Here is a 21,212-nt window from a genome sequence, read left to right on the forward strand (position 1 = left end):
TAATAATCTTTTTCGTTTTTTTTTCATGGTGGAAATTGGTAAATCGTCATTTACCTACCTTCAACTATTTTATAACTTGGATTACGGCATCCCTCTTCCAGTTATAAATATGTTGTAGGGTCCTAGCCTTAATATTTCATTTGGGTGACTTATTAAGGACTCTTTATCTAATAAAACTTGTCTTTCTTTCTTTCAGATGTCTTCCAACACTGCTACTGGCTCAAAGCCTACAGGCTCCTTTTCCTTAATGAACTTGTGTGGGAAAGTCACTTTTGATGGTTCAAATTTCAATGAATGGATTAGGAACATCAGAATGACTACTCGCTATGAGGGAAAGGAGTATGTCCTTGACAGATAACTGAAGGTTGTTGATGAATCGATTGCTACTCCTGAGGAGGTTGCTGAGTACATTACCCATGAGAAAGATGCCACTAAGGTGTCTTGCATCATGTTGGCCACAATGACAGCAGAACTCCAGAAATCCTATGAAGATTTCTACCCTTCTGAGATGCACCAGGATCTAATGGATAGGTACCATCAGAGTGCTCGTCAGGAGAGGTATGAAATCATTTCCTCAATGATAACAGCTAGGATGAAGGAGGGAGAATCCCTCACCGGTCACTTGCAGAAAATGCAAAGGTTCGTGGACCGGTTACTGAATCTTAATGTGGACTTCCCTGAGGACATGGCGATTGACATCATTCTCCATTCCTTACCTCCAAGTTATGATCAGTTTCGCATGACTTATCATATGAACAAGGAGGAAGTCACACTCAGCAAGCTTCAAGGACTTTCAAGGACCGCTGAAAGTGGCCTAAAAAGTACATCAGTTGTTACTCCTACTCCTACTATTGCCCCTGTTCTGGCAATTGGGCAAGGAAAAAGGAAGAAGAGGAAGACCCCTTCGAAGGGTACCAAGGGAAAGTCCCTTGATGGCTCCTCTTCAAGTGGAACCAAGAAAGGTTCCATTCCTCCTTCTTCAAACCCTAAAGAAGCACAGTGCTTCTACTGCCAGGAAAAGGGGCACTGGAAACGAAGTTGCCCCAAATACTTGCAGGATGTAAAGGGTGGGAAAGTTAAACCCACCCATGCAGGTATTTATACTATATTGTCTAATAACTCATTGTGTTCTAACTCTTGGGTACTTGATATATGTTGTGGTATTCACATTTGTACTGATTTGCAGGGCCTAAGAAGAAGTGAAGAAGTGGAGCACGGTAAGATAAACTTAATCATGGGCAATAGGAAAGCATCACTTGTGACCAAGATTGGAGTTTATTCTTTATTGCTTAATAATGGGTTAACTTTAGATTTGAATAAATGTTGTTACTCGTCAGAAATGGCGAGAAATATTATTTCCTTTCATAGTTTGTACAAGCAAGGATTCACATTTTCATTTGATAATAAAAATGGTTCTATTGATGCTTTTTATAATGATGTGTTTTATTTTAAAGCATTACCTTGTGATGGTGTATATGAAACTGTGTCGATTGTAGACAATTTAGGAAATAATGTATTTCACATTGATTCTTCTATTACTTTGGATAAAGCATCCTTGTGGCATTGTCGTCTTGGATAAAGCATCCTAATGTAAGATGGCAAGCTAACATGTGCTTAAGTGTTGAAACTTGGAAACTCCTCAACATCTCTTCTAATCACCCAGCAAGCTAAACCAAGGTGAGCTTCATACCCCTACTTTTTCGAGATTTCTATTGTTTTTGGGGGAGAATACAAGTCAAAGTCTTGTGTAAATCATGATCTATTTGCTTATTGTGTATGCATGCCATCTTACATGTGCTTAAGTATGAAAACCCTTATAAATAGTCCAAAAACTCGAGATTTTGGTTAAGTCTCAAGAGTTTGGATTATATCTCACAAATCACGTTTGGAAACAAGAACTAGTATGTTACCAAGTATAAGTCACAAATTTTTATAACAACAACTATAAGGATTTGCTTCAAGATTTACTTAAACAAGTTATGGGACAAAATATTTTGAAAGTGATTAAATTATGGAAATAAAAATATTTTGGATCACTTTTGGCCAAACATAAATACAAGGGTTATCTTGGAATATTATGTCATACTCATGACTTTTTACCAGATTAACAAACTATTTGTGATTATTTATAAATATTTAATATAAATAATTTTATCAAGAAAAATATACGAAAACAGAGTTTTCATGACAAAAATATTTGCATGTCATAAACTGCTGTCGTAAAACCTTCAGGAACATAAGTAATGTTCTATATGTCATAAAACAGAAAATGCGTGTCATAACCTGCAGTCATAAATTTACACAAATTATAACTTGACACTTTTCTCTTGACTAATATGGGTCTGAGCCGACAATTTATAGAAAAGAAAGACCATTTTTGCCAATTCCGATAATGTTGGGTCATTTTGATAAACGTTCAAAATGACTTATTTTTCAATAAACGAAACGGAACGAAAACGAGCACCCTGTTAACAAGCACAATAAACGATATGGAATGAAAATGATATTTCTATTCAATGAGTACGAATTTCATTATTTATCTAACAAATAATGGATCTCAAACGATTTCTAAAAAGGTTGTTAATATTCTAGTCAGACAAATCTCAAAAGTACCTAAATATAAAAATATTAGTGTACGTCTAAAGTCCTGTAAGTAGTTATAGCCAGAGTCTCCTGGAGGGAGAGCGGGAATTTGTGTATAGATCTATACGGGCTTGACACCCCGCACGTTTGTTGTTCGCTACAGCTAGACCGGCCAGTCTAGGGTGACAAATGTCTTTATCAAAACGAGGGCGCCTAAGAAACGCCAAAACAGGTCTCCGTCATATTAGTATGGTTATAACGACTCACTAGAATATGTTATGTTATCTAGAAATTTATGCAAGGAAAACCTCATAAATAATTTTTGGCACGTTGTGTTGACTGCTCTACGCACGGTAGTGATGGTCTGTATTTGTTTTGTTGACTGTCCTCTTTCATTGCGTAGAATGTCCACAATTGCCATGTTGATTTCTTTCACCTAACAAGTATTAGAGTCTTAATACTACTATTTTACAAATCAGAAAAACGTAGGACTTTATGGAGAACGTTTATATACGATTTTTGAAAACGATAAACTAACACACACATATGCAAGTTTACACAGTTGGAAACAGAACTTATGAATATTTTATAGCAGAAAATATAGGATTTTCTGGAGAAAACGATTTTATACGATTTCGATGATGATAAACTAGAACGCACACTCAATTATACCTGATAAGAAAAACAAGATTTACAACTATATTCTTTTTGGAAAACAGGTGATTTTCTGGAAACGGTTGGTTATTACTACTCAAAAGAACTATTCTCGAACACAGTTCGCCTTTACAAATTACACTACTTTTCAAAATCACTCCTTATAAGGATGAACATAAGTAACGACATGTACACATATATCCATGATTTTCAAAGCAAGGCTTCAAACGATTTCATAGAAAATATCGAATTTTCTGACAGTACAATGAGAACGATTCTAAACAAGTGTAAAACGATTTTATACAAAAATGCTTATGAACTCACCAACTTTTTACTTGACGCTTTTCAAAACGACTTGTATTCTCAGGGATCTAGTAAGCAGGTAACAAGGGACGCTGATGCAGGACTATTTTGCTGTAGTTTGGAATTTATCTACTTGTGTCTCTTTTGTGCAATTTGAAGGACAAATACAATATGTAAACAATGTAAGTTTGATATCTCAATGTATGATGTTTGGATTTATTCTGTTTCATTTATATTCAATTGTTATGATACTCCACAATGAAGTCACCCGCCTTCGGACGTTTCCACCGTCTGGTCCGGGGGTGTGACAGATTGGTATCATAGCATTGTTTATAGTGAACTGGTATATCTAGCCATACAAGATATACAACTATAAATACAATGGGGCTAAAACACACTCTGCCTAAAAGTATACTTTAAAAAGATAAGTATTTTATAAAAGTATACATATCTACTAACACAGTATCATAACGAGAAGAAAACAAAAGTAACTAAAGGTTGAATGCTACAGTCAAACCTAGGCAGTTATGTAATCATATCTGGGATAAATATAGCCTGATCAACCATATTTATTTGAGATATGACCAACATGTGCTTGGGAGTGATGGTGGTGTTGCAACAAACCTAAAACCTACCAACTATGAGTACAAGAGAATATTAGAATCGAACATTAAGTTTAAAATACTATAGGAGTATTTTAGGATACTATAAACCCCTCCCACACCTAAACTTTCCGCCATCTGGTCCGGGGGTGTGACACATAAATTGGGCCTTGGTGATTATGAGATATTGGGTCATTAAAATGCCAAATGTTTGAACTGGAATAAATGCTTGGGCCTTAGGGTAAGACCTTGTAAAGGTTTGGGCCCAAGTTGGAAAATTGGGCCATATGTTGGGTTTTGATTCCTAGTTTGACCTTTGGGCCTTTGGATTGGGCCTTAGGCTTGAATCAAGCTAAGATGGGGTAAAGTAGTTTTACTCCAAGGACATATGGTTATGTGTTGGGACCCAATTGTTAATTGGGTGTTGTTTTGTTTGTTGACAGTTCGGGAATCTGTCATCCAGCCGCTAGGGTTTTGTCTGTGGGACTTCAGCAGTACGAGGTGAGTTACCTTTCAGTAGAAGTGGGTCTACGGCCACAATGTTGGCCCACTAGTAGGAGTTGTTGATAGATGATTGTCTTTGTGATAATTATCTAGGTTTGCTACTACCTGATATGTTTGATGTGCTAGCATGATATGTTGTTATGTGATAATGGTAGTAGCTGGGGAGTAGTCCTCGTGTTACGGTCGTTAGGACCGAAGGGTAGGTCGGGCACCCCAGATATGTCTGACAATATTTTTTTGTTATGTTGTTATGTGGTAGTGGTAGGGGTGAAATAGTCCCCGTAGCCGGTTGAGATAAATCGGAGGGTAGGTCAGGCACCCCAGAATTGCCTGGCAGGGTAGGTCAAGCACCCCAGAATTGCTTGACATGGGTAGGTCAGGCACCCCAGAATTGCCTGGAAGGGTAGGTCAAGCACCCCATAATTGCTTGACATGGGTAGGTCAGGCACCCCATAATTGCCTGGCAGGGTAGGTCGGGCACCCTAGAATTGCCTGGCAGGGTAGGTCGGGCACCCCAGAATTGTCTGGCAGTATGTTTGTTATATGGTATTTGGTATGATGGGGGAACTCACTAAGCTTTGTGCTTACGGTTTTCAGTTTTGGTTTCAGGTACTTCATTTTTAAAGGAAAGGAGTCGGCTCGATCGCAGCGCATCACACTATGTTTTCCGCATATGAGATCTTTGGGATTACACTCTGATATTATTTTATGATAACTTGTTTTGATGATTGACACTTTGGTTTTGGCATGGGATTTATTATGGATGTTTTATTACTGTTGGTTTTATGAATTGTCAAACTAAAAACGTAATTTTTAGTCTCAAATTTTGGGATGTTACATGTAAGTTATGAACTCGGTTCTTGACATCGTTGACCGGAAAACATACACCAACATCTTAGGCTGGAAAACATACAAGAGTTGATTATAATGGTATTTTGTAAACAATCAAAACCAATTTAATGGTCATATGTGTAACCTACTCCTTTATAGTCAAATTTCCTTAGTATACCAACTTGTGATTTATGGTTTTTCCCTAATAAGGATCTTACCTTGTCCTTGTAACTTTCACTCATGTAACCTACTCCTTTGTATTCGGGTTTAGGGCGAGCAGTTAGTACCAAATCTCTATCCAGTACCGAAACAGATACCGAACGTACCAAATTTAAACATATATGTCTATACTCGGTACTATAAAATCACAAAATTCGGGATTCGGTACCATCAGTATTGGTGGTAGTGTAACACCCCTAACATTTGAGCCAATTTAAAAAAATTTAAATTATATAAAACCATTCAGTTATTACAGTTTGTTTTCAAAATAGTTTAGACATCAGAGTTCCCAGAAATCATAATCATAAATCGAGGAAGTGTACGGTACCATCTGCTGAACCTGAAACAATAAACTGAAACTGTAAGCCCGAAAGCTTAGTGAGTTACCCCCAAGATACCAACCTCATACAACCATAAAACATCATATAACAAACACAGAACAGCCATGCATCTCGAGTCTACAGTGTGACTGGTCCGCCCGCACCGGGCCTTCAGTCCACCCGGTCCACTCTCTGAGTCTACAGTCTGACTGGACCGCCCGCGTCGGGCCTTCAGTCTATCTGGTCCACTCTCCGAGCCTCGGCACGTCTGGACCGCCCTCTCGGGGCCTTCAGCCTATCCGTACCGCTCGTCGGGCCTTCGGTCTGACTAGATTTGCCTGTCCCGGGCCTACAGTCTATCCGGTCCGCCCAGGGTGTCTTGGCCTACTGCACACAGCAGGACCTGCCTCAACCCTTTCCCCCATACCAATCAAACAATCATGTGCACATAAATATCATTTGCTAGCATGTATATAACAGATAATCATACCGATCTAACAGATCACTAGCATAGCAACCATCCTATAACCAGGATACCGACCTAAGCGGTCACTAACATAACATCATCCTATATACCAGGATACCGACCTAAACCAGGTCACTAACATAATACCATCCTAACTACCAGGATGCAGATCAAGCAGATCAATAAACATATCAACAAATACCCGGATACAAATCCGATAAAGGGCCGGCCTTGGTGCCTTAGACCCTGTTGATATAGTGAGGATAACTCACCTCCGAAATGTCGCACTGGAGTGATAGGCTAAACTCTCGAATCACCAACACGAACTCCACCAACTACAGTTACCATAAAACCCTTTTTCATAAATTTCCAAATTACCAAAATACCCCCAGAGGTCAACTGGTCAACCCTTGGTCAAAGCCAAAGCCAGTAGTCAAGGTCAACAGTCCATGTTGACCCGACTCGTCGAGTGCACTTTACCGACTCGTCGAGTCCTTCCTGAACTCGAGAAGTCGTGAAATCCTTGGTTGACTCGTCGAGTTTCCCCGCAACTCGCCTAGTTCATACGTGTTCAAGGGTTGGGGAAAAACCCTAGCCGACTCGCCAAGTCATTCGACTGACTCGCCGAGCCCAAGGCAATCTTCAACGGACCCGCCGAGTTGTTCATCCAACTCGTCGAGTACATGACTATCTTCATATGACTCGCCGAGCCCCTTTAATCCTTCAACCATACAGATGCTTTTTAAGTCATGCAAAGGCCCCATATTACAGATCTAAGCTCCTAGGGCATACTTCTTACGTAAAGTTGCAAACTTTACGTACATGCAAGGTGCTAATGACTTAAATCAAGCTAAAGAAGTGGTTCTTAGGCAAGGGATCACACTAGCATGCTAAGGGCTGAGACTTTATGATTGTAAGGGCCAAGATGAGCCTAGATCTGAAGTTGCAACTTCAGATCTTGGTTCACCACTCAAATGAAGTACCAAAATGACAAAAAGGCCCCAAAACTCAAACATAGGAGAATCTAACTAAGATAAGGTCAAGGTAACAGCCTAATACCTTCAAAAGGGTGTCAAATGGAGTAGATCTATGCTTCCTACGAGTTTCCTTGCGTCAATCCACTTGTTTTCCCCAAGCTCTTCTCCCCAAGAATCCTCTTCCAAAGCTTAACACACACAATAGAGCACACACACACGAATTAGGGTTTCTGGACTCTCAAGAGGCAGTAAAGGGAGGCTAAGGGGAAAATGATCCTTTAAATAGGGTGCAAAACCCCAGAAATTAGGGTTTTTTTCCTCCAGCTGCTACTCGTCGAGTCCCTTCTTGGACTCGGCGAGTAGGTCACTTAAGTGTGCGGCCTAACCCGATGCTAATCGACGAGTCAGACAACCAACTCATCGAGTAGACCTTGAATCCATGAGAATTTATCACCATAAATTGATATTCGAGAATCGGTGCGTTACAATTCTCCCCCACTTGAACTAGACTTCGTCCTTGAAGTCTGCCTCGAGCTCCCACGTTCACGTAGACCCTGATCGGTGTTTCTTCCGTACCTTTGCCAAAAGTACCTCTTTGTTCTGCGGAACCCTCACCTTCTTCTCCAGAATGGCCACGGCCTCTCAGCATAATTCAGGCGCTCATCGATCTGAATGTCATCCAACACAACCTTACTCTATCTAACTCGCAATCTGGAACCTGGATCTGGTCTGGCTCCCTGACAGACCACTCATACTAACCATCGCTAATTCTCTTCCCAACACCACTAACGGATTATTCAACCTCGGGATTATAAGATTCCTACCCGAAAGTAGAACTATGGATCACATTCCGTTGAACCCCTGTGCCTACGACCTACCATCAGCCCGTACTGGGTACCTTGGCCTACTACATAGAGCAAGACCACCTCAGCCCGATCAAGTGCAACATGCCACCTAATAGCCCATCCGGATAAAATGTCCACACAGTACCGACGATCATCCAACATGTTGCTCCTTGTCGTCCACCCCATCCATAGAATACAGCCCCGCAATCGATTACCACCAACAACATATCTACCACTATCGGCCCACCAGCAGGGCACTCATATCTATCCCATACCACCCTTCGGGTGGGAATACCAATATGCCAAGTCCAAATGATCATAGGGTCCGGTCATCCTCGGGATGGAATACCCTAGATTGATCTACCAACATGTCGAATCAATTCAACCATCGAGTTGAAACTCCCAGGGTTTGTTGGCCTACCGCCTCAACCCTGTCGCTCCTCTTGAGCCTCCGTGCCTATTACTTTCAGTCGGCCCGCATTGGGTATCTTGGCATGTTGCATAGAGCAGGACCGCCTCAACCCTTCCCACATATAATGTGTCGCCATAGACGGTCAGGAGAAAAATCTAACTCGAACGCGCTCCTACAAAAGACATAATCAACACAATCTCTATGCCACAGCCTATGACTGGAATACCCTTACATGGTCCTCAGCATAGGTCTGGATTGCCTCTGAGCCCACAACATGAGTCTGGTATGCCTTCTCCGGCCCTCAGCTCATGACTGGAATGCTCCCGATAACCCATCGACATCGCCGTCGACATTTCAGATGTCTAGCACTCCGTCCTGGAGGTACTTATCTCCTCCATTACCCAAGAAAACCTAATCGATGTCCTTTATAACTCCAACAAGCGTCACAGTGCTGAAACTTCACCCTATACTATCCACTTGCAGAACAAGTTGCTAGTTTGCTACCCCGTAACACACATATAAACTCAGAACCTAATCATGAAACTAACAAAACCCATGCAAAGTCTTCAGCATACTCCATCAGCATGTTCAATACTTGGGGACAGACCTACTGATTGCTATAACATAGCAGCATACTCAATACTCGCACATAGATCTACAAACACACGCGCCCAGAGTCTTCAACATGACTGGACCGCCTCACCAGGCCTTCAGTCTACCTGGACCACTCTCGGAACCTTCATCATGTCTGGACCGCCTCTCTGGGCCTTCAGCCTGTCTGGACCGTTCCCTGAGCCTTCGGCCTGACTGGTACGCCCCATCGGCCTTCAGTCTATCCGGACCGCTCTAACCTGTTGAGCATCTCCCTAGACCACCCATCCTGATGATCTCTCTCATGCGGAGTGTTCTCACCCACTTGGGGTTCCGAACTCCTGATCCATTCCGTGGACTCTAACCCCAGCCTAACCCTAGGTCTCATGTCGATCGCCCACCTTCTCGGAAAACCATGGTCTGTTCCCTGACCCGCGTATCTACCACATACGCTAAATAGCCCGCACACCCGTGCCGAATGTACTGTCGAGCCCCGGGCAGCTAACAAAACCCTCAATCTATCAATCCAAAAACCTTCAGAGTCGAGCACACCCTCGATCGAATACTCGAAGTGAACTCAATTCATGACTAGAACTCCAACCTGGTTTCCCCAACTTCTGCTATCAGCACCAAGAAGACGTGTTTCTTATGCTGGGGAGTTTTACCGAACCCCCAACCGACACAACCCTCAAACCAAGCAGCCACTGGGGCCTCCATTCTCCCTGTCGGGTTGTGAAACTTATCCCCGTTTCAAAACCTCTCTCGGGACGATTCTCCCCCACTTAAATTCGACTAAGTCTTCACAATACATGAAAATTGGAGAATTCCCAATCCTTCTCACTTTCCAACGATCGATCCGATAACAACCAACTCTTCTAACTAGCGCTCCAACTAATACCTCGGCGACGAGCTACTTCCCTTGGTGCTTTCGCCTGCCAACCCATGACGGTTACTAAAACCATTGAATCCTGACAATGCTGAATAACCATTTTGTAGATCCTGTCCGCAGACCTCCCATGTAATGCACCTTTTTCCAAAGGTGTTCCAAACAAGTTTCCCGCTCAAACGTTCACAGCTGAACTGCAGTAGCTGAAGCAACCTCCTCCCTAAACCGGGCGACAAAATATTCCCAAGACATAGTCTATAATCCCAAAGTTGCAATAGGTCGCACTATCAATCCTTACCACCTGATACAAGAATTCCAAGGTAAACCGGACCTCACAAAATACTTATGTCACATAGACCCATCTGCGCTGAATTAATATCGCCAATCCCTGCAACCAACTGACCCCGAGCTGGAATACAGCCCGATCTTGGGGTCACAAGCCTGCTCACTCCTTTGAGCTCGAAAAACTAAAAGGGCACAACCCTTGCCATAGATGAAAAAAAAAAGAATTCTAATCAACCACTCTACTTCCCATCCTCTAAAGAATCCCTGAACTCTAATCACCTACAATCCTTTGATAATAAATTTCTCCTGACACCTCCAATGGCCTAACAACTCATGAAACTCTGCAACACATAGATCAGACAGAACATGCAACTAACTCGAACTTACTGCTTATCCATACTCAACAATATTCTAAGACAGAATAAATACCGATCACGGACGACTTGAGCACAATATTATTACAGAATGGGGTTTTCCAATTACATACCAGAGACTTCTTGCGGCTCGACCTTGACCTCCTGAGGAACGATGATCGTTGGAATCTGAATTCCTTCTGTCCTCAACACAGGACAGCTGGACCTGAAATGACCTGGTTGGTGACAGTGAAAGCATATTTGATCCTTCTTGCAATCCCGTTGCACATGCCCTCTCTCCCCGCACTTGTAGCACCTGAATTTGTGACAAGCAAATCTGTGGGTTCCCCCGCACTTGCCACACACCTCGTGACCCTCCTGACTTCCAGTACTTAAGTTAGTTGTCTCCAACTCTTCGTCCTCTGCTGAACAGTCCCTCCTCCTCTTTCCTAGTTGTGACCCCACCATCGGCACTCCCCCAGTAGTCATCCCGGTAGCAACATCTCTCACAGATTGCAACGCTACAACTTGCTCCTCAAACTTGGCGATCACCCTGGCGGTGACTCGGTCCACGACACTGAATAATTCTTCTCGCAAAATCTGAGAAACCTCCACGGAAATCATCTCCCGTATCAGATCGACGGACAATACTGGCCTATCAGCACCAAGAAGACGTGTTTCTTATGCTGGGGAGTTTTACCGAACCCCCAACCGACACAACCCTCAAACCAAGCAGCCACTGGGGCCTCCATTCTCCCTGTCGGGTTGTGAAACTTATCCCCGTTTCAAAACCTCTCCCGGGACGATTCTCCCCACTTAGATTCGACTAAGTCTTCACAATACATGAAAATTGGAGAATTCCCAATCCTTCTCACTGTCCAACGATCGATCCGATAACAACCAACTCTTCTAACTAGCGCTCCAACTAATACCTCGGCGACGAGCTACTTCCCTTGGTGCTTTCGCCCGCCAACCCATGACGGTTACTAAAACCATTGAATCCTGACAATGCTGAATAACCATTTTGTGGATCCTGTCCGCAGACCTCCCATGTAATGCACCTTTTTCCAAAGGTGTTCCAAACAAGTTTCCCGCTCAAACGTTCACAGCTGAACTGCAGTAGCTGAAGCAACCTCTTCCCTAAACCGGGCTACAAAATATTCCCAAGACATAGTCTATAATCCCAAAGTTGCAATAGGTCGCACTATCAATCCTTACCACCTGATACAAGAATTCCAAGGTAAACCGGACCTCACAAAATACTTATGTCACATAGACCCATCTGCGCTGAATTAATATCGCCAATCCCTGCAACCAACTGACCCCGAGCTGGAATACAGCCCGATCTTGGGGTCACAAGCCTGCTCACTCCTTTGAGCTCGAAAAACTAAAAGGGCACAACCCTTGCCATAGATGAAAAAAAAAAGAATTCTAATCAACCACTCTACTTCCCATCCTCTAAAGAATCCCTGAACTCTAATCACCTACAATCCTTTGATAATAAATTTCTCCTGACACCTCCAATGGCCTAACAACTCATGAAACTCCGCAACACATAGATCAGACAGAACATGCAACTAACTCGAACTTACTGCTTATCCATACTCAACAATATTCTAAGACAGAATAAATACCGATCACGGACGACTTGAGCACAATATTATTACAGAATGGGGTTTTCCAATTACATACCAGAGACTTCTTGCGGCTCGACCTTGACCTCCTGAGGAACGATGATCGTTGGAATCTGAATTCCTTCCGTCCTCAACACAGGACAGCTGGACCTGAAATGACCTGGTTGGTGACAGTGAAAGCATATTTGATCCTTCTTGCAATCCCGTTGCACATGCCCTCTCTCCCCGCACTTGTAGCACCTGAATTTGTGACAAGCAAATCTGTAGGTTCCCCCGCACTTGCCACACACCTCGTGACCCTCCTGACTTCCAGTACTTAAGTTAGTTGTCTCCAACTCTTCGTCCTCTGCTGAACAGTCCCTCCTCCTCTTTCCTAGTTGTGACCCCACCATCGGCACTCCCCCAGTAGTCATCCCGGTAGCAACATCTCTCACAGATTGCAACGCTACAACTTGCTCCTCGAACTTGGCGATCACCCTGGTGGTGACTCGGTCCACGAAACTGAATAATTCTTCTCGCAAAATCTGAGAAACCTCCACGGAAATCATCTCCCGTATCAGATCGACGGACAATACTGGCCTATCCTGGCCACTCGTTCCCGATCCTGATCCGGATCCCGCCTCAAATCGATTTGCCATCACTATACTGAACATATACCAGGAAGATATCAGATAATCCGCATACATGACGGGGAACCTACTCCCAACCAAACCCTAGGGGTTGTGACTTCCTTGAAACGCGTATGGGTCCTGTGCTTTCAATAGTACGGGCCCATACTACCTTCCACACCTACCCATATGTGTCTCAAGTATCACCACAACACCCTACCATATACATATACATAGCGACCGTTAAATCCTCACTTCTAGAGGAATGATAAATATCTCATAACTAGCCTTCCGGCTTCTCACTACCCACCCATCCACCAACTGCCACACGACCCTCCTTTGGTGCCAGTTAACTATTGCACGAATACAATCACATACCGCACGGCTTAAATAATCTTAGACTAAAATATTTAATCCCACAACGGTTGGACTCAGACAAGATTTGCGCAGCAGGGCCAAATCCCTTACCCTAAGACCATTTAACCCATGTAGCATGTGACTTAGAGTATTCACCCAATAGTTAGTTCACACACGAAAGGGTCACAAACAACCAATGAGGTACTCTACATAGGATAAGGCATCAAAGATCAAGCAATTCTATCATACGATTCCTAAGGATTCCTATATTATTACTAGCATGCTGTTCTAACATATCACATAATATCAAATAACTTGTATGGTATTTTGGGGTCTACTTACTAGCTCCGGCTGATCGTACACTTCGCATGCCTCCTTTCTTATTTTGAAAACCATTTAAATCATTTTAAAAATATTTTCCTTAGTTTGAGACTGGATTCACACGAGTGTTCCTCCAATTCATTCAAACCAAGGCTCTGATACCAACTTGTAACACCCCTAAAATTTGAGCCAATTTAAAACTTTTTAAATTATATAAAACCATTCAGTTATTACGGTTTGTTTTCAAAATAGTTTAGACATCAAAGTTCCCAGAAATCATAATCATAAATCGAGGAAGTGTACGGTCACGCCTTCGTCTTCCCACGGTCATCTGCTGAACCTGAAACAATAAACTGAAACTGTAAGCCCGAAAGCTTAGTGAGTTACCCCTAAGATACCAACCTCATACAACCATAACACATCATATAACAAACACAGAACAGCCATGCATCTCGAGTCTACAGTGTGACTGGTCCGCCCGCACCAGGCCTTCAGTCCACCCGGTCCACTCTCTGAGTCTACAGTCTGACTGGACCGCCCACGTCGGGCCTTCAGTCTATCTGGTCCACTCTCCGAGCCTCGGCACGTCTGGACCGCCCTCTCGGGGCCTTCAGCCTATCCGGACCGCTCGCCGGGCCTTCGGCCTGACTAGATTTTCCCTTCCCGGGCCTGCAGTCTACCCGGTCCGCCCACGGTGTCTTGGCCTACTGCACACAGCAGGACCTGCCTCAACCCTTTCCCCCATACCAATCAAACAATCATGTGCACATAAATATCATTCGCTAGCATGTATATAACAGATAATCATACCGATCTAACAGATCACTAGCATAGCAACCATCCTATAACCAGGATACCGACCTAACCGGTCACTAACATAACATCATCCTATATACCAGGATACCGACCTAAACCAGGTCACTAACATAATACCATCCTAACTACCAGGATGCAGATCTAGCAGATCAATAAACATATCAACAAATACCCGGATACAAATCCGATAAAGGGTCGGCCTTGGTGCCTTAGACCCTGTTGATATAGTGAGGATAACTCACCTCCCAAATGTCACACTGGAGTGATAGGCTAAACTCTCGAATCACCAACACGAACTCCACCACCTACAGTTACCATAAAACCCATTTTCATAAATTTCCAAATTACCAAAATACCCCCAGAGGTCAACTGGTCAACCCTTGGTCAAAGCCAAAGCCAACAGTCAAGGTCAACAGTCCATGTTGACCCGACTCGTCGAGTGCACTTTACCGACTCGTCGAGTCCTTCCTGAACTCGAGAAGTCGTGAAATCCTTGGTTGACTCGTCGAGTTTCCCCGCAACTCGCCGAGTTCATACGTGTCCAAGGGTTGGGGAAAAACCCTAGCCGACTCGTTGAGTCATTCGACTGACTCGCCGAGCCCAAGGCAATCTTTAACGGACCCGCCGAGTTGTTCATCCAACTCGTCGAGTACATGACTATCTTTATATGACTTGCCGAGTCGACCTTGCGACTCGCCGAGCCCCTTTAATCCTTCAACCATACAGATGCTTTTTAAGTCATGCAAAGGCCCCATATTGCAGATCTAAGCTCCTAGGGCATACTTCTTACGTAAAGTTGCAAACTTTACGTACATGCAAGGTGCTAATGACTTAAATCAAGCTAAAGAAGTGGTTCTTAGGCAAGGGATCACACTAGCATGCTAAGGGCTGAGACTTTATGATTGTAAGGGCCAAGATGAGCCTAGATCTGAAGTTGCAACTTCAGATTTTGGTTCACCACTCAAATGAAGTACCAAAATGACAAAAAGGCCCCAAAACTCAAACATAGGAGAATCTAACTAAGAGAAGGTCAAGGTAACAGCCTAATACCTTCAAAAGGGTGTCAAATGGAGTAGATCTATGCTTCCTACGAGTTTCCTTGCGTCAATCCACTTGTTTTCCCCAAGCTCTTCTCCCCAAGAATCCTCTTCCAAAGCTTAACACACACAATAGAGCACACACACGAATTAGGGTTTCTGGACTCTCAAGAGGCAGTAAAGGGAGGCTAAGGGGAAAATGGTCCTTTAAATAGGGTGCAAAACCCCGAAAATTAGGGTTTTTTCCTCCAGCTCCTACTCGTCGAGTCCCTTCTTGGACTCGGCGAGTAGGTCACTTAAGTGCGCGGCCTAACCCGCTGCTACTCAACGAGTCAGGCAACCAACTCGTCGAGTAGACCTTGAATTCATGAGAATTTATCACCATAAATTGATATTCGAGAATCGGGGCGTTACAGGTAGTGCCGAAAATCGGTATCGGTATCGGCAATGTTAATTTGGTTCGGTAGTAGAGATTGACTTTCGATCAAATTCGGTTTTCAAAAAATCGAAAACGATACCAATTGGTACCAATTCCGTCTCACGCTCATCCCTAGTCAAGTTGCCTTAATATACCAAGTTATCCCTTATAGTTTTTCCCTATTTGAGAGTAAGGTCCCACCTATACTTGTGTTCTTGATATACTTTCTTGATTAGTGTGATCATACTTGTAACAAGTTTAACGTTGTATATATAAAGCTTATCTAAGCATCTAATCGACCACTTTTAATTAATTACAAGTTGCTTTGTTAATCTTCGTGATATTTGGAGTTGAATATTTGGAGTTGAATATGTTTGTTAGTCTAAATTATGTTTTGTTAACAAATGCTTTGTGCCGTATATGCAATGCATTTCAAGAAAATGAAGATCACCTTTTTTTGCTTTTGTTCTTGGAGCCTCACTCCTCGACTGGTGGAAAGACTTTAATTGTTGGTCATGCGACCTAAATTGTACGAAGGTACTGACGCCATCTCAAGGGCGTTGTTATGGGTCATTTGGACTTACAGAACGACTTGGTTTTTGATGTCAAAACTACGGTGTTTTGTGGCTTAAGTTTAGATCAAAATGGTGTAGGGGTTTGATATGGGGTTTATGGGTTGATAACCCATTGTATTACAAAATGTAATTAACGTTTCTGCCATTAAAAATATACATGTATATATATATACACCTAATGCCAAAAAACTAGCATTCAACCAATCTATCAATACGATAGACTGTTTGACATGGAGGCCTTTCCACCACCTACCAGTTCATATTAACTCCTCTCATAAAAAGACACAAGACACATCTGAATGGAGATAAAAGTTGCACACAAAAGATTATGATTACATGATTACATACTAATAATACTAATCAGTTCATATAACTCCTTGCAAAAAAAAGAAAAAAAAATCAATAATCTTGTGTTGATAATACGAGATATAACTTTAACTTTGTTATTGCATAAAAACATAGTGTTCTTAGTAGCGGTCATTTCCAGCATCACGGTTATAACCACCACCACCTCCAAATCCACCGGTACGTGGAGCGCGCTCTGTTGCAAGACTAACACGAACACTTCGCCCATTAAGTTCCTAAACAAGCAAAATAAGCTAAAAGTTAGATTTGTAATCTTTAAATACAGTGTAAACTTTCTAGGGCTATTTTCGATGATGAGATCACTGCAATCTTGATTTTCTAACCTGTCCATCCATGGCTGTCATAGCCTCCTTGGCACAATCTTCGCTGTTGTAGCTAACAAAACCAAATCCCCTAGACCTCCCTGACTCTCTGTCAGTAATAACTCTGGCTGAAAAAATATTTAAGAAAATGATATTTAAAAAGATATTTTATGAAATGTAGAAATAAATAAATTAAGACTTAATACAAAAAGGCTATTAAGACTTTCAAGTGAAATAAGAAAGATCCATTTATAGTTTACTGGATCATTGTTACCTTCAACAACTTCACCAAATCCAGAAAACGCTTCCTTCAAGGAATGATCATCAGTCTGATAAGAAAGACCTGCAATATTTATAAGTGATTATTATATTTCGTGATCACATTAATAGAAGTGAGTCGAGGACTATTAGAGTTACATACCACCAATAAAAAGCTTTGAAGACATGCAGCGAATAGCATTGAACATTGAAGGTCCTGTTATTTGTCCATTTGATACAGAGTTTTGGGAAACTGTTTGCTTCATGAGACTACCGATTCTATTGTAGAAAGCCATTTCAACTGTTCAAGTTCAAAGAATCTGCACATGAATATTTTGTATATTGAGTAAAAGGTTTGAATCATAAAGAAAAGAGTACGATATTAATATTAACGGATTTTAATTTGATCACCTGACTTTCAAAAACAATCTAATTATCAAAACCATTGTGAAAACCTTCCAGTTTTTGCAAGTTATAAGTGTTAATCACTTTTAAAACTATAAGTACGTGGTTTTAGTAAAGATTTTTGTTAACTCGAAATACAAAATTTGGAATGAATCTGCACGTATAATTTTGCCCTGTTTATACCATAGACACTTGTCTCTGTTTCATGGAGAAATCAAGCAGCCATGGACATAAATCATGTCGGCCTTTGGAAGAACAACACATACGACTCAAGAATTGAACAACTATAACACCGAACAACATAAAACACAGAATCTGATTATTTTAATTAAATAGATGAATTTGGCGAACGAAGAGGTTTTAATGTACAAATCCTACCAAAATAAATTAGCTGACTACGATATAAAGAAGTATAATTTATAAAGACTACCATGCTATAACGATGAGACATAACAAGTAAATAAAAACAAAGAGACGCTAATGAAGATGAGAGATCTTGTCAAAACTTGAAGGATCGATCATATAGACGGTAATTTTTCCATGATCAATAAATAAATCACTTGCAAAATCGAAGAAGATCAAGAAGAAAGGAGAAGTTGCTGTACCTTGGAAGTAATTAGGGTTCAAGGAGAGAGAAAGCGGCTAGGGTTTATGGCACTGGAGTGGTGAAATAGGGTTTATCTGCTTATTTATATAAAGAAAAGCCGCCGTTCGCAAATGGGTATAGCTTATGCTTTTGGAGTTGTAAACTTGTGCGGCTTTGTTACCGTTATTGCCTTGTGAAGACTGTGCACCGCACGGTTTAGGTTATAACAAAGAATAAGTTTTTTCAAAGATATTGAACAAAAATATGATGCAATATTCTAACTTTTGTTTTATAAGGCTAAGCGGAGTGGCACTTGTCAACCTCACCATGTTCGCTATAACACCACCCCTTAGTTCTCATTAGGGGGTCGCAACCGGAGATGCGCCAAGCTTTTGGCGAGAAGAAAGAGAAAGCCATGCACGAATTTAATTGGCTGGAGTGTGTTTGACCCGGTTTGCTTGCTGCTTGACCGAATTCAATTGTTGAATTTAATTTCAACAACTTATTACCAACTTTCATTAAAAAACGATTTTAATAAAAAAATATATTCAACTACTATATCAAACCACACTCTCAACAATTTACACACACAATATTATATCTCTTTCACAAATTCTTTCAATTCACCAAAGAAAAATGTCTTCATCTCAAACAAAGAAAACCCCAATAACAAACAAAAAGAAAGTTTCAAACATTTCATCACTAAACACTCCATTGGAAGGAAGTTTTGGTTAGGGATGTTTTTTTCGACATATTTAGACGCGTTGGGGTTTCTGCCAAGAAAGAGGCACCTATGACCTTTCTGACTGACTCATTGGAAGGAAGATCAATACTTAGACCAACTGATGTTTAGTATTTGGATGTGCTGGAGGGAAGCATGCATGCATAGATCTAACAGGGGTTTCCCCTCTTATGGGCTTAGGGAGTTGGGTTTTCACTATGGGGCAAGGTGTTTTAAAAGTTGCATCATGCAAAGTGGCAAAATATGAGAAAACGTGCATGGAAAATCAACACACGTTTATACCTTTTGCATTTGACACTTTCGGTTTCCTTGCGCCAGAAGCTGCGGAGCTACTCAATAGAGTTCAACGGGTCATGCATAGTAATGTTATAACCCCGATATCTATAGATGTTTTTAAAAGAATTAGTTTTGTCATCCAAAATGGGTTGTGGCACAACTTGATGCTCGTTCACCCGCTACGTCTATGTAATACTTTCTTCTATTTTGTGAAAGTACAATATGTCTCTGATTAATAAAAACAATTGTTTGTTTCAAAAAAAATCACTAAACCTTCCACATCTAAACACTCAATCACTGAACCTTCCATTACCACCATGTTATCGACCATCATTTGATCAACCAGTTCACTCTCCCTCTAGCTACTACTTTCCTACAATGACTCCGCAAATGTTTTCATTCAATTCGTTCTCTTCTCAACCAGTGACAATTTACCACAACCAATCTCAATCAACACCTCGTCCTAATATCGATCTTGATTCGTTTGAAACAGTTCAAGAAACTCAATTCTTTTCTCAGCCTCAACCGCAAAGTAATTTTCAATCTCAACCACGCTGCGTACTCGACGAATCAACTGATTCTTCCAATGAAGGCCTCGTTGAATATCTCGTTCAATAGTCATTTCAAGAGCCCGAAGTTGAACCACAAGTACAATAAAAAGGAAAATGGAGGGCTCCATATAGAGGGTGGACCGTTGATGAAGAGAGGACACTAGCGTAATCATGGCTAAATGTGTCGGAGGACCTGATCCACGGTAACGACCAAGACTCAACAACCTTCAAAGCAAAAGTTTGGTTTAATTTTGTCAATGCGTGAAAATGAAGTACCGTAATCCCGAATCACTTTACTCGAAATGGAGGACCGCCAACCGAGCCACAATTGAGTTCAGCGGCATCTACTTGAACACGATCTGCAACCCCCAAAGCGGTGCAACTGAGTTAGATGTCATGGATAAAGTTCGTCAGATTTACAAGGCGAAATTCGGAAGCGCTTTTGCCAACGAGTCGTTTTCGGGAGTTATTAAGGGCAATCGAAAATGGCTAGATCTAAAAAGTCACGATGATTACATGGGGATGTCCAAACGAAGCAAAACTTCGGAGTCAACCCACAGACAATCTCCCGATGTGCATATTGGAGGGATTGACCTAAACAATGATAAGTCATATGAAGTTCCAACTCGTCCAATGGGACGAGACAAAGCAAAAAGAAAGCTCAAAGGTGTTCAAAGCTCATTGAGTGAAGTGGAGGATATTAGATACGATCTCCGAAGGTCGTACAATAAGCTTGATGTTTTCTTAGAATTGGGAAAGGAAAAAGAAAGAAATCGTGCATTGAAGTTGTGGTTAAAACTAGGGAAAAACTTGTCAAATGATGATCGTCGGGTGTTCAACAATGCAAGAAAGGACCTTGCAAAACAATATAACTGGGATTAAATCGTGTTTTATGTCTTAAGTAAGTTTTAGGTCGTTTAGGTAGTATTAAATCGACATTTTAAATTATGTTTTAGGTAGTATTGAATCATTTTTAGGTCTTAAGTAGTATTAAGTTGTGCTTTAAATTATTGTAATCCTTTTTATTTAATATAAGTGTGTATCGTTAAAAAAAATTATGTAATATTAATTAAATCAAACAAATGTTTGTGTAATATTAAAAAAAATTATTAAAATAAAGTAATTAAAT

General features: G+C 41.5%; 1 protein-coding gene across 2 annotated transcripts; it reads right to left on the reverse strand.

Moving 5' to 3' along the window:
• Positions 1 to 16,897: 16,897 nt before the first annotated feature.
• GRP4 (glycine-rich RNA-binding protein 4) lies at positions 16,898 to 18,679 on the reverse strand. 2 transcript variants are annotated; one of them, XM_079054429.1, is made up of 5 exons: positions 18,534 to 18,679; positions 17,687 to 17,843; positions 17,540 to 17,608; positions 17,287 to 17,393; positions 16,898 to 17,178 (listed from the first exon to the last, which is right to left on the reverse strand). In XM_079054429.1, exons 2-5 carry the CDS (start codon positions 17,817 to 17,819, stop codon positions 17,065 to 17,067), a joined length of 423 nt encoding a protein of 140 aa, XP_078910555.1. In that variant the 5' UTR covers positions 17,820 to 17,843; positions 18,534 to 18,679; the 3' UTR covers positions 16,898 to 17,064. The 2 variants fall into 2 exon arrangements, with proteins under 2 accessions (XP_078910555.1, XP_078910556.1); XM_079054430.1 differs by having other exon boundaries at positions 17,687 to 17,824; positions 18,534 to 18,665.
• Between the last annotated feature and the right edge of the window lie 2,533 nt (positions 18,680 to 21,212).

This window comes from Lactuca virosa, chromosome 6, assembly GCF_052849685.1.
Source record: "Lactuca virosa cultivar CGN04683 chromosome 6, Lactuca_virosa_CGN04683_v6, whole genome shotgun sequence".
NCBI classification, from domain to species: domain Eukaryota; kingdom Viridiplantae; phylum Streptophyta; class Magnoliopsida; order Asterales; family Asteraceae; genus Lactuca; species Lactuca virosa.